The sequence below is a fragment of the Protopterus annectens genome, chromosome 15.part0, assembly GCF_019279795.1.
Source record: "Protopterus annectens isolate FY-2018-M chromosome 15.part0, PAN1.0, whole genome shotgun sequence".
Taxonomy (NCBI): Eukaryota; Metazoa; Chordata; order Ceratodontiformes; family Protopteridae; genus Protopterus; species Protopterus annectens.
The window spans coordinates 189020843-189048084 of NC_056749.1; the positions used below are offsets into that span (position 1 = coordinate 189020843).

The window sequence follows — 27242 nt, forward strand, 5'->3', positions numbered from 1 at the left end:
ACTTGTGAACTGCTTCTGTTTTGGGTACCGCACGGCAAGAAAGACTGATAGAATGGCGTCAGCTGCATGCTTTATACCCCTGACTACCTGACGTAATGGAAGATGAGACAGCAACCACCGCAGGACCAAAGACTTTGATAATCAGGCTGACTGAGGGCTACTGCAAGCAGATAACCCCAAATGTGATGACTGCAACAGTGAAACATGAAGAACATCACCAAATTCATACAGAGTGTTTGAATCAGACAGTCATCCACAGAAAGGAGATATGAATTCCATTCTCTCTCCAATGTGCAACAACTAGGATTCCACATATTGTGAACATTCCTGATGTGGTAGAAAGGCCAAAAGGATGGGCAATAAACTGAATAGGAGGTCCATCATCTTGAACCTTAATAATCTCCCGTCAGCTCAGAGTGGGATATAAAGGCAGGCATCCTGCACATCCAAAGTCACAAAAAAGCATCTTGTTATAAGGCTGTTATAACAGGGCCTCTGCAGGATTAAATTTTTTTAAGTGGTTTTACTCTAATAAACTTGTTCAGGAGACATTTAGTATAATCGTCATTTGGAATCGGAGCAAATCTTATATGATATCACATCCCTTTTCTACTTCTGCCATACCCAGAAGACTGCAGAAATGGAATTGCCAAGGACTGCAGCTGTTTTAGCAAAGATGATGGATAACTTGGGACCTGATTGCTGCAGCACTTTGTGGGATGCCTAGGTGGCACTACCACTTACTAGTCTGTTATATACACCTATCATGTTGAGAAGACATAAAAAAAGTCTTCTGTTTGCTCTGCATGGATGAGGACAGGGAAGAGAATTACAAATGTAAATCACAGGTGGGAGGAGAATGATGGAGGTAAGTGACCCCTTCGCATTGCTGTCTCCCTTTCTGTGTCTGCTATGTTCTTTGCAAATGATATCCGTTTGAAGATGAATCTGTCTGATCTCTTTTATTGTGGAGTAGCCATTAGGTATTATGCAGAACTGTTAGGATAATTCCTGCTAGTTTTAATGCTAAATATGTTTAAAAGTCATGGGCACACAGCATAGGAGGTGGAAGAGCAATGCATGTTACTAATGAGCAGCAGTAATTTAGTGTTTGTGGTTCGGTTGTGAACAGTAAAGGTGGTATCTGAGGACGAAAGGTGCTCTTCCTCTTGTCAACAATCCAGTCAGAAGACCCCATCCAGTCTGCTATAATCTCATGTGCAGATTAATGCTGTACAGCTCTACATTCTTACTTGAAAAGAGGCAACTGGTGTTAACACAGATGGGATACACCCTAAAAAGGAAATCAGTGCGTCTTTTTATCCAGTAAATAAACATTTAAATGAAGAATTATAAACAAAGGGGTGACTGCGGAGTCCCTCCCATACAGGGCCAATTGCTGACTCATCATTCAAGCAAGGACCTTTCCTAACCAAAGTTCATCCAGCTTCTCCTTTAAATTTTCTTCCAGCGCCCAAAACAATGGAATAATAATTTCCCATCCCCCCACAGCCACCCACAACAGCCTGCCACTTTGTACAGAGTTAATGCTCTGCTACATCAGTGCTGAGTAAACAGATGGTCCCCTCAATAGCTGGGAATTTAAAGAACTTGGGTAAATAAGCACAGTGCAGGAGCTAATCATCTCCATGCCTCGCATCAGAATGCTTTAATTAAAAAGGAAAAAAATCAGACAAACCACAGTCCTCAATACAGCAGCTTTTACAAGTTTAACGGGCTATACTTTTCAGTAATCTGTTTAGCAACATCACTTCTATGTATTTTCATGTCCTCTGTTAAAAAGATGTATTTGTGACGTTAACAAATGTACTTGCCTTTTTTCTTCAGAAGCCCAAGTATTTCACTATGGAATGCTAACCTCTGCCGTCAGCTAACCCTGCTTTTCGACACAGTACAAACACAACTTCTGAAGACATTTTTTCATTAGCTAAGAAACAGCTTTTTTAAATGCACTAATTTTACAACCTTAAACTGCAAGATGCCTTCCTTTAAACTGTTAATCTTCACCTTTAACAAGACCACCCATATCTTTGATATGTAAATACAAAAGCCAAACCATTTGAAGAATAGTACTTAAATAGGGTGCAGTTCTTGCATGCTCCTGTGAGGAGAGGAGACAAATTCAGAGAAGTTTGTGCATAATACTAAACAAAAATTACATGAAAACTGCAAAGAAAAGCTTGCAGTGTAAGAGACCAATTAATTAAAAAGTGTAAATGACAGTGACTTCTATTTTCAATGAACATTTTTTTCACTTTATAATGGCAATACGATGTACAAAGGATAGTGAAATATTAGATATTTTTTTCTGTGCATCAACACCTGCCTACAAACTGTTCCTGATGTAAAAATTGGATTTCACTAGAAACGTTCAAAATTCAGTCTTTCCAACAGAATTTCTGCATATTCTACTTGTTTCATGCATCGGATTTAGAAGAAGAAAACAACTGAATTAAAACATTACACCGCAGTGCCAAATGGCAATATATCGCTTTGACAGCCAAGATCCACTCATTGTTTAAACTAATCAATGGGTAGGCATGCAACTGATAAAGTGAAATGTGGCGCATACCTTGAGTTTTTCGTATCTATCACTAAGGGATGCGACCTGATGATCTCGGTGACGCCCTATTAATTTGCATAAGGCACAGATAAGTTGATCATCAGCTACACAGTACATGTTCACCTTTTCATTCTCATGTTCCAAACATGTTAACCCACGCACATGGGTATCCGGCACTGGTTCCACCAAACGATGGCTGGTAAATGGTTTCTTATTTGGATGTGTGGCCCGTAAACAGCGGTCACAGTAGGATACCTCACAGGTTATACAGGTCTTAACAGCATCCCGTGGTGGCTCCTGTTCACAAAATTGGCAAGTGATTCTCTCTGACATGGCTGGACTCTTTCTGTAAGTTCGTTCTCTGCGACTCTCACTGGGGGAGTTGGGCCCACTCAAAGAGGCCTTCTGAAAGCGGTCAATAATGTTCTGCAAAGTCACGTTGCGTTTGAGCCCTTCAAGGCCTCGGTGATTAAGAGATATAACATACCTACAAGTTGGACACTGAAATGCTGTTGTCGAATCAACTGGCTCATTTGAGGTGCAATTAGAAACAAGAATCCGGTGAGCACAGTTAAAACAGAGGCTGTGAGCGCAGGGAAGTAGTAATGGATCTTCGAACAACTCCAAGCAGATTGGGCAAGTTAATTCCGACTCCAGTGTTTCCATCTTTAATTAAAACAATCCGACATCGACAACAATACCCAGGGAAGCTGGTTGGTTACCTACATGACAAAGAATAAGAAAAGAAATGTATTTAGCTCTAGACTGCTTGTCACAACAGTTAAAAATACCAAATGTTTAATGATGTATCATTACTTGGCTTGTCAAGAAAGACAGCAGCTGATAATTATGCATGTACTCGAAGTATTTCATAGAAGACGCTAATTGTGTGTTTGCACACTATAAGGCTCATCTTACCCTGTACAGCATATCTCATTTTCTACTTAGAAAGGATATGTATATGCATACGTAATTATGGAAGCAGTTACTTCCACTTTTGGGAGTTAGGGGGGGAACCTGTTTTGTAAGCTTTATAGTGGAAGACCAGACAATACTGAGTATGTATGGAATCTTTACAAAACATTTAGAGCACCCAGCTGTATGCTTAAAATTTAAGACAAAAAGAAATACATGCTGTGACTTAGCAAACACTGCATGTTTCTTCAGTTCATTATACAATAATGCAAGAAAGCACGTTTCATTGCCCAACAGCATCACTTCTGAAGCATGACAGAACATAAGGCTTGGCAGAGCATTCTCATCTTCCCAAACATAAAGTTATTTATTTTTTGACATTTGATTACCAGGAAAGTCTGACTAGACAGGCGCCCATTTTCAGTGGAAAAGTTCCAAAGTTATTACAAAAACATATTAAGAGCAATAATTTCACAATCTTCAAAGTAATTCAAAAACATCTACAGTTTAAACAATTATACTGAATTAGACAATCTGAAAACATTAGTTAAGAATAGGTAAAACTTACATGACAATGAGTTAATACTAAGAAAAAATGTAGGCAGTTTAGAGAAATTAATGGTAATTTAGTACAATACAAACAAGAACTGCAATATGAACTGGAGAAAAAAAAGGGTTATGGAAATTTAGATAGTTAACAGAAAGATACTGACTGAAGTAAAGAAGTGAGTGAAGAAGAGGGAAGTAAGGTATAAAGAGGTACTTGTTCATATTTAGGGATAGCATTTATTCTGGGGATGAGCAGGAAGAAAGGCAGATTTCAGTTAGAAAGTCTTTCACAATGGTTTAAAAGGACTGGAGGGAGAACATTGATCTGATGGATACAGGTAAAGTAAATTAACATGATCCCCGGAACTATCGCCCTATTAGCCTGACGAGCCTGGTCTGTAAGGCCATGGAATGTATCATCATGGAACTCATAAACAAAGACATTGATAACCTCCAAACTCTGGACTGCACCCAGTTCGGGTTTGTGAAAGGCAGATCATGCCTCCTGAACCTGATCGACTTCTTTGAGGCAGTCACCAAAGCTGTAGATGAGGGTAAGGTGGTTCACACAGCCTATCTTGACCTCGCCAAGGCTTTTGACACCATCCCCCATTCTGGAATAGTAGATAAACTCACTAAACTAGGTATAAATCCTTACATCACAAGATGGGTTAACAACTGAATCACTGACAGAACCCACACTGAGCTTATCGAAGGAAGGACACTGAGGAAACTCGGAGCTATAATATATAACATTAAGTATCCTGTTTTTTGTTTATTTTGTTCTTTATTTCTTTGTTATTTATAGCACTTTGTGTACTGTGTATTTTTCTAGCTAGTTTCACTGTGTGTGAGGTATTAACTGGAAATTGTCCACTTTTATTAAGCATCTGTTGGGTTGTTTGTTTCTGATAACTTGTTGCAGTCAAACTCTTTTTTCTAGAGGCTCCTTTAGCTGTTTAAAACTTTCATTTAAAGGCTCACTGCTGCTTTTCAGCTGTGAGAAACATTTCTGCAGTTTGTTTCCCACCCTCCATCCCTGTTGGTATAGTGTTTTTATAGTTGGTGGCTTTGCAGTTGCCCGCCCCTAGTGTAAATTTGATCTGGGACCCTCCTCCCAGTCTAGTGTCATTACTTCATTCTACCCAGTACAGGGAGAACATTTGAGAAGGCCAATCAGCTTAGTTTCTGCTACTCCTTTCTCCCTTTCCTTTCTCTCTTTCTACTTAAAAAAAAAAAAAAAAAAAGTATCTGCTTTTACTGTATTTGTGTTTCTTCCTACTTTATTTTGCTTTTGTGTCATCTTAAAAGTACTCAATTGTATTTATTACTGCTTGGTGTAACTCATTCTAAGCCTTTTATGCACTTGGGCTTCAGACCAGTTGTTTTACATTAAGAAGGTTTGTGGTCTGCACTGCAGTGGCAGAACAGGTAGCTTACATCCTTCTAAGTTGGGAACTGCTGATTGAGGGCTCAGTGTCTGTTATTCTAAAAAGTGTATTAATTCTGGTTTAAGCACTTGGGCTTCAGGCCTGTTATTTTACATTAAGAGGGTTTGTGGTCTGCACTCTTGTGGGAGGAGAGGCTGTTCTGTATGTTCGATGTTTTAAATTTTTGATTCATAGGGTTCGATATTAGAACACTCGAAGTTTTGAACGTTCTGTGTTCTAATATAGACCCCTTTTACTTGAGAGACCCCATAATAAAAGGGATACATAATATGATGACACTGAAAGGATTCAAACATGATTACTAGTGCTGTTTGTTAAACAGTTTCAGATGATCTTTTGATAGCATTAAAACTGTGAAAGGAGTGTTCATGAATTAATCATTCCTGCAACTGTGAACACTCCTTTTTATGCAGAAGAAACACACATTTTCGTAACATCATCACATCTGTTCAGATGAGAGAGACAGGAATGTTAGAACATACTGTTGCAGTACAGGAACGTGGAGCATATTCTTGTTATTAACGTGTTCCTCAGCAGCAACATACCTTAAACTACTGATGTATATTGCAAACGACAGATATTTTATACTCTTAAAAGCAATAACAGCAGTCTGGTAATTCATATTCATTAACAGTGCTGACAATATAAGAGGTTGTGGGAACAAAGGCACCCTAGATTATAGAAAAGGCAGACAGAGACAGACAAATAAAGACAGAATATACTCAACATGGTGGACAGCTAGATAAAATAAACAGTAGTCCATGCATGAACAAGTCAGTAGTAGGGAGTTCTTATGACCATCACATATCAGTGAAGAGAAAGACGTGGCTGACGTTTTTAAACAGCCAGCCCAAAATGATTAGTGCTCACAGTCGAGTTTCTCCACAAAATAAACCTTTCGATTGTCAAGAATTTTAATGTCCAGATTTTTGATTTGTAGTTTTAATCTTTTCCTCATAAAATTTGTGGTTTTCTGGAAAATCACCGAGGACTGAAATCACTAAAAAATTTAACATAAATTTTATTCCGTCATCTTTCCAAGTTGATAAGAGCATATTTAAAACCCGTCCTTGATTTTGGGCCTTTATCGCCATTTCTTTAGCTTTGTTCAGAATTATTGTACCAACAGGTTGAGAGGTATGCCAGAATGTAATCACTATTTAGACACAGCCTGAAAAATCTGTCATCCTAGTACTTATTCTATGTGGCAGGGATCTATATTTAATTTCCAATATGAATAAATTATCAGCATGCAAGGCTTACCTCTCAACCTCTTAGAGCAAGAAATCTGGACAAAGCCACAAATAAAGGTCCAAAAATAGGGACACTTTTTAAATAATTTTCTTACAAACTTAGAAAGTTGATAGAATAACATGACTTGCATTAGCATTAATTTTCTAAAGGATATTAAGTCTGAATAATCAAATGACTGCTATTATTTTCTAACTTCAGTCCTCAGTGATTTACCGGAAAACTACAATTTTATGAGAAACAAACCAAAAATATGAGTCAAAAATCTGGACATTCTGCAAAAACTTGGACAGTTGAGAGCTATGAATTGCAAGGAAGCTGGAATTGCTTGAACTGCAAATTTCCCATCCTCTCTCCTGCTCTAGTTGCACTGATGTCCATGACTCTCATACCTCTAAGCAGGCCAGCACAACTTCACACTAGCAACCATCCATAACCTGACATTGTCCCTCAGCCTAGTCATCCATTCGCAACCCTCTTTTCCCATATACTTTAGTAAAAAAAAAAAAAAAAACTTTGCTATACAAGTGGATTACCTGCAAATGCCCCATGTGTTAGCTGCTAAAGTTCCAAAAAACTAATCTTAATAAAGACACCAGAAAATTATTTGACGGGCATAAACCTGAAACACTGTTTGTCTTATATCCAGCATCCTTTCATTGGCACAGAGCGTGTCTTCCTGCCACAGCCACCATTACTAAAATGTAGGCTATATATGCAATCAAATATGCATGCAAAGCTTAAAACTGCCATTACATAAAACCTTCACTTACAACAATGAAAATGTAGGCTTGTGTTATAGAACCACCAGGCTGTATGAAGACCCAGGTCACTAGGTTTTCATACAGCCTGGTGGTTCTAACACAAGCCTACAGAACCACCAGGCTGCATGAAGACCCAGGTCACTGGCGTCCATCCTTTCAACTCTGTCTCCAGTCTTACTATTGACATTTTAGCAAACCAATTTGTACCTATTTTTTTCCTATTATAAAAGAAAAACTGCTTTGTTGGAGATAATTTCATCTTCACAGCCCTGGTTTTGTAGCATATACATTAATGATTATTAATAACCATGCTCTACTTTGTATTAAAATAGAATCCTTACTTTCACAACTAATTATGGCTTAACCTCTGAAAGTCACTTCTGTTAATGCCAAAAAGTGTGTTTGTGTATACATAACTATACAAGTGTGTGTGTTATTAATAGCACATAGTGTACATAGCACAGACTCCTGAGACTGCTGATAAACCGGGATGCGTCTTTGTGTTTTTCTAAAATACATCCAAATATGCACATGTTCACTTGACTAGGAATGTGCAAAAGAAGCAGAGATGTTATTTTGCAGCATATCTATAGCAGCAAACCTATAAATATAGACCAATCATAAGAGAACAGCTAATCAAAAAAGAGTGATGTAGGGTGAATAGTACACTCTTATAGTAAAAGAGAGGTTGTGTCAAGAAAATTTATAGATACAAAAAAAAAAATCAAGAAATGTATATATGCTTACTATGAAAACTGTAAGTAAATGTCAAAACAGTTTTACAAGAGAAATTACATGAATGTATTATCTCAGTGCAAAGCATTGGGTCCACCAGGAGTTCTTATTTACTGATGTCTGTGTTTATAAAAATCTCAACAATGCATTCAGCTCAACACCTGCTCACAAGCTGCATTCAGTACTCTTTCAAGAAGGCAGAAGTCTTGGTACCCTCAGTCAGCAGAGATGATTTCAAACCCCTAGCTACCCTGCACTGTCTTAACGCAAACTCAGTTTTATAAGCACCAAATCCCAAATCATAGTCCTATTAAGTAAGACTTCTGGACCTCAAACTCTGTATCAGTTCCTTCTTCAGCTAACCACTTAAAATCATCCATCAAGAACGCATGCAGTTTTTCCTGCACATGGCATTCATACCAAACAAGTCAGTAGATCTGCATTGCTAAAATAAAAAAAAAATCTCAGTATAGCCCTACTTCGACTTTTAAGACTTCTCAGCTTCTACAGTACCAATTAATCATCTCCTCAGCCATTACAGACTTATGGCATCACAATACCAGAACTAATAATCACTCATCTCCACAGCTATAATCCTCAACCAGCTACGTACCATATAGATGTCTCCCTGAAACAGTACCACCAAATTCTCATGCTGAAAAAAAGACTGCCCTTGTAAAGCACTGCTACTGTCCAGCTAACCATAACACTAACATTATAGCCAGGAGAAGCAGGGATATTGGTACAATCTCCGTAGTTCAGCTGCGAATCATTGGCAGACTCACTTAGTAAATGTACTGTACGGGCATGATAACAGCTTCAACCCCAATATCGGGCTTGTTCAGTCTGGAGCACAGGCAAAGTCATGAGTTCAGTCCCCATCCCAAAGTCAGCAGTGCACTACACAGGACAGTTACAGTTATGACTTCAGTCATCAGCACAGGCACGATCACTAGTTTAGTTTCTGGGATATGTAAACTCAAAAGCACAGTCCGCAGAAATGCAGGGCCACTGGTTCAGCCCTAGACAGATAGCTCAGACCCATATATCTTAACTGTCCAGATTTTCACATCGTATTTTTGATCTGTTCCTAATAAAATTTGTGGTTTTCTGGCAAATCATCGTGGATTTAAGTCACTAAATAATGACATACATCGAGTTTCAGACTTTGTACCCTTAAGAAAATGCAATTTATCACAAATCTGGTTATTCGAATGACTTTCTAGGTTTAAAAGTACAATATTTAAAATAAGTTCCTATACTTAGATCTTTGTCCCCCAGTATTTTATGCTTTCTCCAGATTTCTTGCGCTAAGAGTTGACAGCTATGCTCATGCCTCAGCAAAGGAAGTGCCACCGGTTTCCATTCCTTCAAAAGCACAGCCTAACACTGGTACCCACCACATGCAGGGAGACAGGGTCAATACTTTAGATGTATAGCAAAGTTAAGAGCTTAGGTTCAATCAAAAGTGGTTTTATTTCCTTCTCTAATATTATACTGCAAAAACTTACAACTCTCCTTCACTTCTATTGCCTAAAGCAAGCTTCTTTTTTAACTACCAGTCAGATGTACTCTCTACCTCTTCAGTACACTTCTTCCTCTTTCCAGCCACCTAATGTAGCTACTTACCATTCTTTAAATGCACAAATTTGTATAATTACAATTTATTAGTATTAACATACTATGTTAGAGTACAACAGGCATGCTATCCAGGATTAACATCTCTGCTTTATGTCCACTGAGAGACGAGATTGTTTCCTTCTCAGTCATGAAGCTGAATTGGATTAACACAGTAATCAGAGAATGAATATTCCCAACTCCCCAGCTATGACATTTATGCTTGCAGATCATCTCCATCGTTTCAATGGTTTACAAATTTAAACTTACATTTGGGAATGTGTGCACCTGTATTTGGATGTGCTTTGCAAGTATGCATTAAAATTATCTTCTTAATGTCTGCCTTTGCCCCAAATTGGAATTAAAAACAATCACAGAAATAAAGTGCACTGTAAAGCATTGGTTCAGTGCAATCCAGAACCCGTATTTGGCTGACTCAGTTGAGGCTAACTGACCACACAGATCATGTACTTAATCACTCCCTTTTTTCTTTTTCCGTTGTCTTTGTTTCATTTTGTACCACAGTAAATCTCAACTTCATTTTCTGTTTCACTAAACTGTAGACTGCGTAACTTCAACTACTTTTTTTCAATTATTAATGTCTGCATCCTAAAACAATCACTTGTGTTAGAATCTTTAGTTAAGAAGTTCTGTTCTTTTTAGAAAGAAACAAGGCCACAAGTTTCAAAGACTTGTTTCACAATTCCTTGTATTCATCACTAGTTCTAGCTGCCTGTCTGAAGAAGCAACCAGCAGAGTAGAATAACACCACCGCCAGTGGGATTAATTATTCGAGACTTTCTAAGTCACAGTTACTCATGAGCCTGTCTTAAGAAGTTAATCATCTATAAAACTTTTATCTTCTTGGGTTATGGCTGTTTATAAGTAGCCTGGAATTTATCGCTATTGCAACAGTAAATGTAAGGACACGTACTGCAGTTTTTCCTAAAGCTTTTCCTAATTATGGAAGTAAATTAGGTTTGCAAAGTCCGCTACATGGTAGCAAAATTAGTGGTCTTCCACTGGGCTTAGACGGTCATCAAGATTTTTTAAAGTACATTTATGCTTATATTCTACTTATTTCATTTTATTTTTACTTATTTATTTTCTGTTCAAAGGTCTCAAGGAATTTTCTTTCTGAATCAATTACTAGAAATAGCAAGATGTTGCTGCAGACTATATACACACAAACAAATGATCTAGTAATAGGCTCTCAGCTAGCTGAGCCTTTCAGGTCATAACTAGGATTACAACCTGTCCCTCTTTGTGAGGGACAGTCCCTGTCTGGGCAGTTGTGTCCTGCGAAAAAATAAAAAATAAATGGCAAATGCCCTGAGGTTTTAAGACAAAAAGTAGTTCATAAGTTTTCTTTAATAGTTGCATAAAATGGTTATTTTCTGTCTGAAACACCTAAATGCTGTATAAAGTGGCAGAAGCAACTGAAACGCTGCAAGACCAGGCTTCTATTTTGGCAAAAAGTGAAGCTCTGTCCTTTGCACTGGCTGTGGGTATGTCTTATCCTACAAAATCTTATGTTTCTACAAAAAATGTCCCATGTTGGACTTTTGAAAAGGTGGCCACCTTAATCAAATATTTAAATATTTCTCCACTACCCTTGTATGAATCAGAGTTCAACAGTTGGTCATTTATTCAAAGCCTCCTCCTATGTGCGAATAATCATTGATATGTATGCATTCTGTCTCATTTTCTCAATGCATCTTTAAGTGTAAACATTCTTTATTAAAGGACAACCAGTGTCTATCGTCATATCAGTACACTATAATGCAATAAGTACGTACGTACATTCCTGTTTCTCAGCTACTTTTGTCAGTAAATCCCAGCCTATTACTTGTACTGCAACTCACTCTGAATGTGCACTGTATGGCTAGTTGTCCACAGCAAAATTCGACTAGTACTATGGATCCATGCTAGTCAGCTGTCTCTTCTCTGCTTCTGCAGTAATGTCTTCTGTCACTGAAACCATGTCGTGCCTCTTCTTTGTTTGCAAGTGACCTGAATTTGGCTAGCTCATCACACTGAAACTCCAAATCATACTGTTTCTGGTTCCTCTAGCCCCGTGGCAACAAGCAGCTGTTAATGTCCATATGCACACATGCTGAAGTGGAACATTGCAGCTGTCTGTCAGCATATGGTTTATTTCTGTACAGAGTGCAAGGTCAAAAAGAAAAAGCAGTAAGACATCTGGTACCTTGGGAGCATCATTGCAGCATCAGTGTTACTTATGGCATTTCCCTAATACTCCTGGCCTTCCTCTTCAAATATGGGAACCCTATGCATCACTTGTGAAGTCTGAAATCTCAGTTACTGTGGGGTTTGGAAATATGCTAATTGGAATTTGCTAAACAATATTTTTTGAATGCAGAATAGCATTCAGAAGAATCTGTCCTCTGCTAACAGAAATGTTTAGGAAAAGTTATACACAGCAACACTGTTTTACCCTGTGCCACTGAAAAATACATATCTTAATGGTAAGAACCTTTGTTTTTAACTTTCAAGTCAGGCACAGAAAATACAGTTCAATTAAATATAAATTTCATTAATTTCTGCTGCACTGATGGGAGTGTAACTTCAGTATTGCACAGTATGGTGATGCACACTATCCACATTATCACATAGTATGATGATGAACACTCTCCACAGTAGCCCACAGTAAGGTGACATGCACTATCCACAGTAGTACACAGTATGGTGATGAGCACTCTCCACAGTAGCACACAGTATAGTGATGTGCACTATCTGCAGTAGCACTATCTTGTAGGGTGACGTGCACTATCTGCAGTAGCACACAGCATGGTGACGTGCACTATCCACAGTAGCACACAGCATGGTGACGTGCACTATCCGCAGCAGCACACATCACGGTGATGTGCACTATCTGCAGCAGCACACATCACGGTGACGTGCACGATCCACAGTAGCACACATCATGGTGACATGCACTATTCACAGTAGCACACAGTATGGTGATGTGCACTATTTGCAGTAGCACACAGTATGGTGATTCACACTTTACACAGTAGTACACAGCACGGTGACGTGCACTATCCACAGTAGCACACAGCATGGTGACGTGCACTATCCCCAGTAGCATACATCATGGTGACATGCACTATCTGCAGTAGCACACATCATGGTGACGTGCACTATCTGCAGTAGCACCGTCTTGTATGTTGATGTGCACTATTTGCAGTAGCACACAGTATGGTGATTCACACTTTACACAGTAGCACACTGTATGGCGACATGCATTATCCGCAGTAGCATACAGTATGGTGATGCACACTATCTGTAGTAGTATACAGTATGATGACACACACTATCTACAGTAGCAAACAGTATGATGATGCACATTATCCGCAGAATCCCACAGTATTTTGGCATATGTTAGCTGCAGTATCAGACAGTACAGTAACGTGTACTATCCAAAGTATCACAGAGTAGGATGACATGCACTTTATGCAATTACTCTGACTGCATACACTTTGTTTTTCTAAGCAAAGAAGCTGAAGGAGAGGGCCATGCTGTCAGCTAGGGTTTCCACAGTACTAGTGGAATTTGTACAAATGAAACTGCAACTTTTCATATACGATCCTTTAATACATTCAGCTTCCAGCAAGAAAACAGGTACAGAGTGCAATAGAAAACTGAATGGTTCTTGAAGCTATAACATTAGCCTTTGATAACTGCTACTAATGTGGACCAGGAACAACACACTGTATACAATTCAGTTCCCAATGATGTCTCATATTTTTAAGAAAGTGTACAAGAATGTAACTGATGTCCTAAAATTACTCTGATGTGAAAACTGGGATGTCCTCTGAAGTTAATGTATCGTTTTATTTTAGAACATTTCAACAGGTTACTTATGCAGCTGTGTTACACCCAACCCATCATTCTACATGTGGAACATTAACCAAAAGGGCTAAGTTTTCTCAAACCTGTGGAAGAATACATTAATTTCAGGTGCAACATGCAAACAACTGAGTTGCAATTGACAACTAAGACAGTGCAATAAGTAAGCATTATTTACTACTTAAAGTACTTCTGCCAAGTCTGATTTCTCTAAAAGAAGACGGGGCATAATTAAAGCTCATGAAATCAGTTTTGCTTCACTCTTTAGTGTTTGCTATGACTGCTCTTCTCAGCACTAGCAGTAAACTTAGAACTGCTTCCTATTGCTAACGACTTATTTATATCAATAGCATCTGCAAATATGGTTAAAGATTCTTTTCAATGTTGGAACTGTGTATCCTTATTTCAGATTGCTTTACTTTCAGTTTTCATGTATTGATACTTTACATATTTATTACTTTCAGTTTGTAAGATCTGTAGTCACTTGGTGTAACAGTTCTGATAATCAATGTTGCTTTCGCCTTTTTCTCTTGCACTATAATATTTGGTCTGTTTGCTTCTACCCTCATCTGCTGGAAAGGGATGATCCCATGTAATCATTACTTCTTCATGTTCAATAATCCCTTATTAATAATCCAGAGTTGCTAATGTCCACCACTCAGTAGCTGCATTTGTGAAGTATGAGTTATTTCCGCATTCATTCATTAAGTAAAATATGTTGAAGCTGGACAAAGGACTCCATTAACGTGGGAGTCTTGTGTCCCGTATTAGTTGTGATTTTCTGGATAGGACATCAACACATTAGCACAGTCTAGTCAGTATCCACTGTGGAGATCTGAAGATCACATCTTTATTTTTTGCAGATGATACTGCCCCCTTAGTCACAAGGGACTGTAATCTCCATCATGCAAAGGAGTGACTTGCTTTTGAATGCAAAGTGGCCAAAATAAAAATCAGCACTTCCAAAGCACAGGTCATGGTTCTCTCCTGATAAATAGTGCACTGTCCTTTGCAAGTGAGGGATCAGATATCTCAGATGAAGGAAATGGATATATCTTAGCATCATGCTCATGAATGAAAGCAGAGTGGACATACCTCTCAACTGTAAAGATTTTTGCAGAATGTCCAGATTTTTGCTTCATATTTTTGGTCTTTTCCTCATAACATTTGTGGCTTTCTGGCAAATCATAGGGATGAGCTGAGGACTGAAGTCACTAAATAACGACATACATTTGAGTTTCAGACTTCATATCCTTCAGAAAATGTATGTTAAAACAAATCATGTTACTTTAACAAGTTTCTAAGTTTATAAGATCAATATTTAAAATGAGTCCCTATTTTTGGGCCTTTGTCCCCCCCTATTTTGTCGGTTGTGTATACATATATGTGTGTATATATATATATATATATATATATATATGTATGTATATATGTGTGTGTGTGCGTGTGTATACATATATGTGTGTGTGTGTATATAAATATATATATATATATATATATATATATATATGTGTGTGTGTGTGTGTGTATGTTTATATATGTATATATATATATATATATATATATATATATATATATACACACACACACACACACACACACACACACACACACATATATAAACAATTAAATTAAATTGTAGACCTCCCAAAGAGAGTGCATTTTGCAGGCTGTGCGATGGGAGGAAGCATGCCCAGAAAACAAGCATATGTCAACATGTTAATGTACACTACACTACATGGGACTGGGAAAGTTCATACCTCTCAACTGTCCCTGATTTTTACTCAAATTTTAGCTCTGTCCCACTTAATCCCTCCTAAAACTAGTGACTTTTGAAGGAAAGGTGGTGAATTACACTTAATGAATAACTGTCTTTCAGCTTTTCCCGGTTAGGGGTCGCCACAGCGGAACTCCGGTCCGCTAATGATTGGCAGTAGATTTTTATGTGCTGGCTTGCTGGGCCTAACGCACAACCTTCAATGAAGGAACACCCATTCACGCGTGTCAGCACACAGAAGATGCTTTAACTGAGAATCGAACGTGCAACGTCTAACTGTGAGGTGACAACGCTACCGCAGCACCACCACAATTAAGAATTATAGACTTATTTTACTTCAGAAAATGTGTATTAATTTATATGCTCTGATTCTGTTAATGTTTCAAGTTAATAGCACTAATATTTAAAAAGTGGCCCTGATTTTTTCTTGACTTGTAGCTGACTGTTGAAATTTGTCCCCGATTGGTTGAGAGGTCTGGAAAGTATGCAGCCATAACAGTCCTGTTGGGTCTTCCCACTGAGAACTGCTGGAAAAAGAGGAAGACACTAACTTTTTTTCGCAAAAACAACGCAAAGCCATAAAAAGTAATACACAACTTCAATAACCTCTGCTAAATAAGTCTTTTGAATAAGACAACTGCACTTACTGGATGTCAAAATAAAGGATTTTTATGGTTTTATTTCTAGCCGTTTTCACTGACGATATTAACTTAGTTATGGCACATGCAGCCCTCTGAATGTGATGATCATCAAAGTATGCCACAACACGGAATTTTATAAATCCTAATTAGAACCAAAGTGTGCTTCTGTGTTCTGGGTGCGTAGTGCATGTCCACAGGTGTGTTAGAAAATTCAAAAATAAAAGAATGCAGCTGTATAGGTAAACACATTTGTAGAATGTATGAAAGCGCAGTGTCGTGCCACTAATGTCCCAGTTCTACATTCTCCTATTCTGAACTTCTAAAAAGCCACAAAGTATAACCAGATAATACTGATATTTTATTTTCATTCATCCCCATGAATATTTTATTCAGTAGCAGCAGTAAGTTTTTTTTATAAAGTTCTGGCTGCCTTTCCTTACAATTTGTATTTATTTTTCAAAAGCAGAAATCGTCAAGGCCCCAAAACAAAATGTCATTCTAAAATTAGATCTCTATTTACCTTGCATGTTAGGTTGAAATCATACCGACGGTGTTTACACAATATGAGAGACAGAGATAACATTATTTATCCATCTTCATAGGAAGCAACCAGTAAATTTCAAATTTGTTAAAATATTTTTGCATTACTTCTGTTCGAACTGATGATTAAATTACCTTAAAAACTGGTCACTTTTGTATTATATCATGTGTAATATAATGATAAAGAAGTCCCCAAATGCCATTAACCACACATTATGAACTGATGGCATAACCACTTTAAAAGTGTTCAGTATTGATAATGCTCTTAAATGTGCTTTTCATTTCATGGCTCTGCATTAGGCAAATTTTCCCAAATCCTCCCAATGTTTGTTTCTATTCACAAGGAACAAATATGTAAGACAGCACCATCTAAAGGATACAGTTTTAATGGGTACCGATTAGATTTCTACGCAGAGCAGTAAATTCTGTCCTCAGAATGCAGACGTATTTACAGTGAATGTGGGAGGAATAAATAGTAACTCAAGTCTCGAGGGTCTTGGAGTACCTCCCATACACTGTGGTATAGCAAGATTGTAGGGGCATAGCCCTTAAGCTGAGCATGCAAAGGGGGTTGCCCTGCCCCTGCCATTTTATTACTTATTTATTTTTTTAGCAGCAAGTTTTGGGATTCACAGTTTTGAAGTAACCATTAATGTTTTTTTATGTTCCCCAATCATGTCACAAGAGGCCAGACTATAGCACTGTTATTATGCACAATAATTGAAATGTTTAATTAATAACATGCATCAAATAACAGTGTCTGCAGATATCATCCTGAGAATATTACCATGACTTCATGAAATATTGCTTGATCAATCATTTTGTTGTTTTTTTTTCAGCATTCAGGTGCAAGTTGTTCAGTACGTTTAATTATGAAAGCTAAACAAAAAACACAAAAGTTTTCCTAGTTGTCCCACTTATTGTGGTTACTTAACTCCTAGAATTTACTTTTATATCTCAGCAACAGCGTGTTGATTTCATTCTTCCTTGTAACATTTCCCCTGTTAGAAAGCTGTAAAAAATATGCATAGTAATGTGGACACATTAGGGCATGCAGTATTGCATTCTCCATGAAAGTGTTTTACATCTGCAGTTAGACAAATTAGGTTTCATTTTGTAATTAAATCAAAGGCACTAATCATGTAACATTTATTAGATGATTGCTACTGTTGGCTAATTGCAAATGAAGCATAATATATATAATTACAGGCATAAAATGTTGTCCATTAATTATAACATGAAATGTCCACACTCAAGTTTATCATGTCAGTACATTGCTAGACATGAGAAAGAGTTTCTGTATGTAAAAAGACAAACCCCATGTCTTTTTACTGAACAGATGTTACAAAAACAAAGAAATCAGGCCTTCCCAAGACACACACAAAACAAATTCCAACATGCAGTGAATCTCATCTTACACGGTACAAAGGATAAACTTAAAGTTTTAAATAGTCCACTTTGTGAGTGTGGGGTAGTGATTAAGGGATATGTAGCACTGGCAAATAGGAATAAAAAAAATTATGTACAGGAATTTCAGGAATGTCATATGTCCCTAATAATGCATAAACACTGCATCTGTCCTCCAGATATCAAGAGTCCAAAAGTAAATGCCTACATTAAAAACAAGGAAAAATCACACCATATTTTATGTCAGTCTTCACAGGTGACACCTGTGAAGACTGACATAAAATATTGCTGTGATTTTTGTGTAGATAGGGAGTAAAAAACGACCAATCACGATGAAGATACAAATTATGTATGTATCACTGTTCCAATCAGTGTTACTGAAAGCGATCTGTTTAATTAAAGCCTTTGCAGTAATCAACATATCTTTCTATATAGACAAACAGAAAAGAATACATTACATTGTTTGTCAGTGCTATAAATAACTTAAAGCTGATGAAGCTGTGACATGGACAGAAGGCCTCATCTTTTGTTTTAACATAGTAAACAATGGTTTAAACAAGCAATACTAGCCCAAATCTTTTCAAATTTTTAATAAAAACAAAGTCATCTACAACAGGAATCAACATAAGAAGTTGTTGAAATTGTCTATATTAAAATGAATGCTGATATCAAGATTAATTTTTCCTGAGCGATTACTTTTTTCTTTTTGTGGATACAGACACACGTGTGTATTTTTTCTTTCTGTAAGTGGTTTAGGACATGGGTGGGTGCAAAATGGTTGTTCTGTCCCAGAAAAACACCTTTGCTGCAGCTCTCTGTTTTACTGTAGGATTAGGGTACTTGAAACCTGTTCCCAAAACATACACTACAAAATATTTCATGTAAATATGTTGTTGCTATTTACAACTGTTTTGGCAGTTTTTAATTCGTCTTGTTTGGAAAACTAGCAGTTGCCAATGTTAGCAACACAATTGTTTAACTACATACAGAAGTTCCACACTTGCTTCCTTCCCAGTCTGTAACTAAACCTTGACAAGTAGAAAAAAGGCAAATATGGCAGCTAAATCACATTATTTTAATTTCCCAAACTACACAAAATCATGAAATATACTATGCTTTTCAGAGCACCATATTCCTATTATACAATAGCCTACTGATTTAACATTGCCCTCTAATTACATTATGTTGTTTCTTTCGGCTTTTTCCAGTTAGGGGTCACCACAGCGGAACTCCGGTCCGCTAATGATTGGCAGTAGATTTTTACGTGCCGAGTTGCCAGCCCTGATGCGCAACCTTCAACGAAGGTATGCCCATTCACGCATGTCTCCACACAGAAGATGCTCTAGCTGAGAATCAAACAGGACAATGCATTACTGTGAGGCGACAACGCTACCGCAGCACCACCAACGCAGATCCTCTAATTACATTATACAGTACAAAAATACAGATAAGACAAAATGCAGACATGCAGTTTTGGTTACTACAGTATGATTATTTACTGTTCTGGGCAACTTTGTATTTGCACACTCAGAGCTTATTAATAAAAATGCATCTGATTCATATAAACAGAATATTTTGGCGACCAAGCTGCAGAAGAAAAAAATGTAATACAATTAAGTGCCAGGCTACCATAACTACTTCATTCAGCACATAACCTGCATAATTTATTTTCACACATTGTAGTGTAAAGATCACTGTTTACAAATGGTTAGCATATACAACTCACACTGCAAAGTTCAATCAAATCAACGAGTATGCAAGTAGTTTTGAAGGGGGCAAGCTCCCCTGCAGCTCTCTATATGGGGAGGGGAATAGCACTTCCCACCTTTTACATTCTAACTTCAACTCTGCTCAGATATGGAATCCTTATGACTGCTGCAGGAATAAGCATTTCCATTTCTACAAGGATGTATGGGTGATGCAGTGGTGCAGCAGTTAATGTTGTCATCTCACAGCAAGAGGTTCTCTGGTTCGATTCTCGGCTGGGGTGCCTTCTGTGTGGAGTCTGCATGTCCTCTGTACATTCACGTGGGTTTCCTCAGGGTACTCTGGTTTTCTCCACATTCCAAAGATATGCATCTGGAACGTTTTTCCCTGGGCCTCTGCTGAAAATTGGCGCTGTCCTAGTTGGACTTTCCTGGTTAACAAATGTTAAATAAATAAATAAAATAAAGCTGGGTCATGGAGATGCAGCAAGGCTTTCTTACTTTCAGTAACAGTTTGGATATTTTGTTCTATGTGTTGTATTCTGCCTTCATCTGTATTGTGTCATCTATACCATGTGCATATTTGGGCTTCTTTTGTGATTATTCAGACTTTCTTGCTCACGTGTTTGTGTTTTTATCAGTGCCTTTTAAGGCTGATAACAGTTGTGTACACTTACCATAAATGTAGATGTTCGAGTGTACTCACTGTTGCAGTCATTACATTTTGGTTATCTGCTTGCAGGAAGCCCTCAGTCGGCCGGAAGCCCTCAGTCGGCCTGACTAACAAAGTCTTGGGTCCTGCGTCGGTTGCTCTCCCTTCTTCCACGATGTCAGGTCGTCAGGGGTATAAAACATGCAGCAAACACCATTACATCAGTTTTTTTTGCCCCAGATGTCAGGTGCCCCCCTCCTAATGGGAAGCAATTAAATATAAAAGTGCAATGATATACCTCCAACAAAAAAGCAAATACACCAAAAAGCTTTTAAGCATAGTAAAGGAAAGTAGAGGTATAACCAAAAGAAGTTAGGGGGCTGGAGGGAGGGTAATCAGGTCTGCAACAGTGAATACACTCGAACATCTACATTTATGGTAAGTGTACACAACTGTACTATGTTCTTCGTGTTTCACTGTTGCAGTTTGGGTAGATTCCCGAAGCTATGGTTGGGAGCAGGAATTTAAATATCATTAGGACCAGCTATAAGGCCCTGCAAGACTGCAGTGGCAAAGCCAGCTCTGGATTTAGAGAAAATTGGCAAATGATAATGCTTGGTGAAAGTATGTACAGAACTCCAGGTAGCAGCTTCTAGGATGTCCCTGGTAGGGATGCCTCTGAGAAAAGCTGTAGAGGTAGATGCAGCCCTGGTGGAGTGAGGTCTGATCCCCTGAGGGATAGGTTTTCCATGGTGCTTATAGCAGAAATGAATGCAATGGCCTATCCATTTAGAAATGGTTTGCTTTGAAATAATCTTCCCCTCTGCCCCTGCAGCAAATGCCACCAGCAGTTGTTCAGATTTCCTTTGAAGTTTAGTCTTGTCCAAGTAAAGTGCACATCTAAGGAATGCAGTATCAGTTCCCCTTTGTTCTGTGGATTGGGAAAGAAGGCTGGCAAATGAATGGACTGATTAAGAGCCACACTGGATACCACCTTGGGCATGAAGGATGGATTAGTTCTGAGGGACAACCTGTCCGCATGAAAGATGATGAAAGGTTCCACTACCATAAGGGCCTGTAATTCAGATACCCTTTCTAGCTGAAATGATTGCTAAAAGGAAAGCTGTTTTCCAAGAAAGAAATTTTAAGTCCGCAGTAGCAGCTGGCTCAAAAGGAGGTGGAGTTAAGTCTCAAGCAGGGGTTGGAGGTCTCCTGGGTGGTCTCAAATTCTTTGGCCCCTCTGAGGAGCTGCTTGAGCAGTGGATGAGAGAAGAGGGGAGGTTTTGTGTTATAATGAGCTGAAATGGCTGTGGTGTGGATTTTAATGGAGGAAAAAGAAAGGCCCTTGTGAAACATTTCAGTTAAGTATTGTAAAATCTGAGGTAAATTGGGCATTGCTGTGCTCATCCCTTGAGATTGGTTCCAGGCACAGAATCTTTTCCATTTTTCAGCATAAGATTTTCTAGTACTAGGCCTCCTTGCCTCTAAAATTATATCCATCATGAGTTTACTGAGGGATGGTAAAGGAGAGATTAGGTAATTAGCCAGGCTGCAAGGTTCAGTGTTAGAAGCTGAGGGTGCAGAATCTGGTTCTCCTGCTGGGGCAGCAGGGAAGGAGTCTGAGGAAGGTGCCATGGGGATAACCATGACACACTGCGCAAGAGGGGGAACCAGTGTTGGCGTGGCCAGTCTGGGGCAATCAAAATCATCCTTGGTTTGTCCTGTTTGATTTTTAGTAGTACTTTGGAGAGCAGAGGCAGAGGGGGGAAGGCATAGGCTGATAGGTTTTTCCAGCTGAAGAACAGAGCATCCACTTTCCAGGCTTGTTTGTGGGGAGTCCTTGTGCAAAAGTTGTCCAATTGGTAGTTCTGGAGAGAGGCAAATAAGTCTATATCCGGGCTCCCCCATTTGTTTGTTAACATGTTGAAAATCCTTGGTTCCAGTTTCCACTCGTGTGGGTCCATGAAGTTTCTGCTTAGTCCGTCTGCCAGTGTACTTAATTTGCCTGGCAGGAATTGAGCTTGTAGGTGCACTTGGTAGCTCAAGGTTGTGTTCCACAATGCCATGGCTAGTCTGCAGAGGGGGTAAGAATGTGTACCCCCCTGCTTGTTTATGTATGTACCACATAATAGTGGTGTTGTCCATCTTTATCATTAGTTGTCCTGGAAGAATGTGGTCATTGAAGGCTGGCAGAGCATTCTGTACAGCTAACATTTCTTTTTGATTGATATGCAGGTGCATTTGACTTGGGTTCCATTTGCCCTGAATGCACTTCACTGCTAGGTGAGCCCCCCATGTATAGTCTGATGCATCTGTTGTTAGGGTTTGGGCAGCAGGGGGTGGTGTGAAAGGTAGTCCCTTGTTTTGGTGGCAAGCCTCTGCCCACCAACGGACCTCTAGGCATAGGTAAGGTGTGATAGGAATCATTGCTTCTAGATCCTGGGAATGTTGACACCATAGTCTTTTTAGATACCACTGTAGATTCCTCATATGCAGCCTTGCATATGGAATTAGAAGAATGCAGGAGGCCATGAACCCCAAGGCTTGCAATATTTGTCTTGCAGATAGCAGGGTTTCTGTGGCCACTTGTTTGAAGTAGGTTGTCAAATGAATTTGTTTTTCTGGCGTGAGGTAAGCCATCTGGGAAGTTGTATTCAAGCTTGCTCCCAGGAATATAATTTGTTGACAGGGTACCTGGTGAGATTTCTTTCCGATTATGGTGTACCCCAGACAGGTTAGAACCCTTTGTACAAAGGCCAGATGATTCAAAAGTATGTCCTGGCTTTCTGCCTGAATTAGACAATCGTCCAGATATGGGTATATTTGAATATTTCTTTGCCTGCAAAATACAATAACTGGAGCTAGGCACTTTGTGAATACCCTGGGTGCAGTAGATAAGCCAAAGGGCAGTGCAGAGAACTGATAGTGTGTGTGTAGCCTGCTTTGAAGCGAAGGTATCTTCTGCAAGATTCCCAAATTGGGATGTGCGGGTATGCTTCTTTTAAATCTAGTGTTGCCAAACAGCATCTATGCCTAGCATAGGAAGCAAATGGTGAAGAGTCAGCATCTTGAATTTTGGAATCTCCAAAAAGGTGTTTAGAGTAGACAGGTCCAGGATAGGATGCCATGAATTGTCTTTTTTGGGTACCAGGAAAAGTCTCGAGTAGAAGCCTTGTCCCTTTTCCTCTTCTGGTACCACTTGAACAGCCCCCATGCTTAAGAGAGAAAATACTTGTTTTTGGGCCTCTGCCCACTTATTTGGGGGTAGATCTGGCCACCCGCTTGGTGTTGGTAACGTGTGGAAGTGAAATCTGTATCCCTGGGACACTATATTTAAAACCCATTTGTCCTGGGTAATGAGTTCCCAATTCTTTGCATGAAGAACAATCTTTCCTCCCAAGGGGGCAGTCAGTTGAGAAGTGCTTGGAAATTTTAAAAGGAAGTCATTGAGACAGTTTACCATAGTGGGGAGTCTTATTACTCCCAGATTTGGAAGTGGAGGCTCCCCACTGGTTAGTCCTGTTTGTCCCCTGGGACAGAAACTTGGTTTTTCTGCTGTGCCTGGGTTTGGCTTGAGAAGACCTGGAAGGGGCTGGAAAGGACCAATTTTTAGAGGGCCAGTGCCTACTAAATCTAGGAGGCTGAACTTGTAAGAAATCTTTAACTATTTGCATAGATTTAGCTTTATCTTCCATCTTTTTAAGAACTTCCTCAGTCTTGTTGCCAAACAGGCGGTCCTGATTTAAGGGAGCATCCAACAATTTAGCTTTAACATGATCAGGTAAATATTGCTCCTTAAGCCAAGCATGCCTTATGAGCACAGACCCAGTAATAGCAGCCATGCAAGAGGCCTCTAATGAATCAAAACCACATTGCAAAGTATGTTTTCCAACCTGTTCAGCAGAATGCATTAAATCCTGTAATTCTTTATTTTCCACACAATCAGGAATCAACATAATTTTCTGTTTAAGCAATCCAATAACATGTTGCTGATACTTTAACATATGAAACTAGCAGTTTAAAGCCCTAATGGCCAACGTTGCAGAAGTGTAAACTTTCTTACCCCATTTATCCAGTACCCTGAAGTCTCTATCAGAAGGGGTAGAATTTTTAGCAGTAGAAGCCTTAATGCCCTTGGGCCCCTGAGAAATAGTCTCTGGATCCACAATAGGATTTTTAAAAAGGAACTTGTGTGACTCTGGGACCCTGTAGTATCTGTCAGGTTTTCTGGGAGCAGGAGGCAAGGAATCAGGGGCCAAACTAGATTCCGAAAAGCATCATCAACAATGTCTAGTACAGGAGGAATAGCTAAAGGCCTATGCTGCGGCAGGAGTAAGAAATCCCTGAGCCTCTCTTTTGAATCAGAAAAATCCTGGCTTTCCCAGTGGAAATGCTCCCTTAGAGTATGTCAGATTTCACCAAAAGAAAAATCCTCTGGAGGGGAAGCAGAGGGAATAGAGTCCTCTGTGTCAGAATCCTCATAAGTAGATAAGGGTAAATCCAGATCATCAGAAGAATAAGGAAAAACAGAATCCTGATCAAAAGATTCATAACTTCAATCCTAGTCCTTTTGGGGGGGGGGCTACCCCTGATTACAGTTATTAGATCTTCAGCCATTCTTATCATTTGTTTTTTAGGCATAGAGGCCTGAGCATCATTTTTTTAGGCATGGTTCGAGATTTAGGCCTAAGTGAAGAAGGAGGCGTCGGTTTAATATGCAAGTCCGTAGGCCTGAATACACCCTCAGATGTCGGTGCCTGCACAGCGGCTCCGGACCCATCCAAGGTAGAGATATCCTCGGATTCCACAGTTGAAGCATCTCGCGGCATACCGACTCTAAATGGGTCTCAGTAGAGGCCTGCGAATCAGGAGTAGTGGGTATCAGGGGCTGCAAAAGCGCCTCGCTGAGAACTGGCGAACTGGCGACTGGCTTAGGAGAAGTGTCGTCAGCAGTTTTGGACCTCGGCGGCTTGTCTCTGTTTTATCTTTGCGGTTTTTTGGAATCCTGGTAGTCGGATGGATAACCGATGACATTTCTGGATAATTAAACTGAGAACCGAAATATTTAGAGGTGAAAATATCCAGACGATGGATAGTGCGCTGATTAAATAAAGCACAAAACCGACATCAAGGTACATCGTGGTAAGGGCCTAGGCAAGGAATATAGTATGAATGAAAATCTTTATGAGGTATTTGCTTTCCACAAGTAATGCAATTATTAACTTTTACTGACATCGGTAAGGAGCAAGAAAAAGTTTCCCCAATGGGGTACTTAGCTTTAGTTGAAGACTTCGGTTCTGAAACTCAAAAATGAAAATTTCAGTAGTCGGTCGACCAGCACTTGTGAACTGCTTCTTCTTCGGGCACCGCACGGCAAGAAACACTGATGTAATGGCGTTGGCTGCATGTTTTATACCCCTGACAACCTGACGTCATGGAAGAAGGGACAGCAACCAACGCAGGACCTAAGACTTTGTTAATCAGGCCGACTGAGGGCTACCTGCAAGCAGATAACCCAAATGTAATGACTGCAACAGTGAAACACGAAGAACATTGGGAACACACACACATACAAACATTCATACTGTTCCACTTCAGTAAGAAAAAGTGTATGTATGTATACATACATATATATATATATATATATATATACATATATATACATATATATATATATAGAGAGAGAGAGAGATACAGTTATAGATAGATATAGATTTTTTGCATATAAAAACAGCCATACTTTGTCTACCATTTAGTAGCCAATGATACCAGGATATCTGGTAAAGCAACAGTAGCATGTCAACGCATGTAATGCATGCTTATAATAATAATCAACTGGTTACCACACTAGGTAAACATGAAGTCTGCATGTGGACAAAAACTGGACAGTTATTATACTGCACTAATTTCATACATGAATTTCTAGTCCAGATAAAAACCTGCCTGGACTTTCTTTATAAATAACCATTCTAGCATGCATACAAAAGGAATTCATAATGATATTGTCCACTGCTTAAGAATATATTTTGCTATTGTCCTACAGGCAGCACCTAAGGCTCACATTAATATCCTTTAACTCAGACTTGTCACAGTTTATTACTTAACGTTTTTCATACTGTCAAGGTTTACACATAAGTGGAGCAATAAATACATGCAAAAGTATAAAAAAGATGGCCCACACTGATGTGTATAAACAAAGGTAAGGAAAAATACAAGATTTAAACCAAAGAAACCCTTCCCAGTTGCCTGGGGATAGTTCAAATCAGGCTTCAGCAGTGTGATGGCAATTTCCACAGAAGCACATTATGGAACATGTTATTTGCATATGTGACACATTATGACTTTGCTTGGGCACACACACTCAAAACAAGTAATCAAATCGAATAACTGCTTTGCATTCTCTCAAAGGCTCAGCTGCAAGATGACAAATTTAAATAGGCACACGTGCATGCAGCTGAAGTGAAGCAGACAAGGACAGGAATTAATCATACAACCTCAATTTCCCACTCTAAAAGCCTTGTCCTATCCACAGTGGTAAAAGCCAAAGTGAAAAGGGAAGTAACCCCCCACCACTATCAATTCCTTGCTCTTCCTTAAAGTCTCATCTTCCTGTTCAATTAGGCCATGCTACAATTAGCTGCTTTCTCAAGAGCTACTGTCCAATGCTCGATGAATGGCAGATAAACTTTAAGAACATGCTACAATAGTGAATACTAAGCAAAGGCCAAAATTCCAAGAGACAGAATCTAGGGAGTTACTTGTTTATTAGGCTTTGCTGTT

At 39.0% G+C, this 27242-nt stretch overlaps 1 protein-coding gene across 4 annotated transcripts in view; it reads right to left on the bottom strand.

The window, feature by feature from the left end:
• The window catches only part of LOC122790109 (probable E3 ubiquitin-protein ligase MID2), a 1228538-nt gene that overhangs the window by 784460 nt on the left and 416836 nt on the right, over positions 1–27242 (bottom strand). For all 4 annotated transcript variants that reach the window (XM_044057683.1, XM_044057682.1, XM_044057681.1 and 1 more), the window contains exon 2: positions 2594–3306. In XM_044057683.1, coding sequence (XP_043913618.1) covers positions 2594–3250 — 657 coding nt within the window. In that variant the 5' untranslated portion in view covers positions 3251–3306. The remainder of the gene's footprint in view (positions 1–2593; positions 3307–27242) is intronic.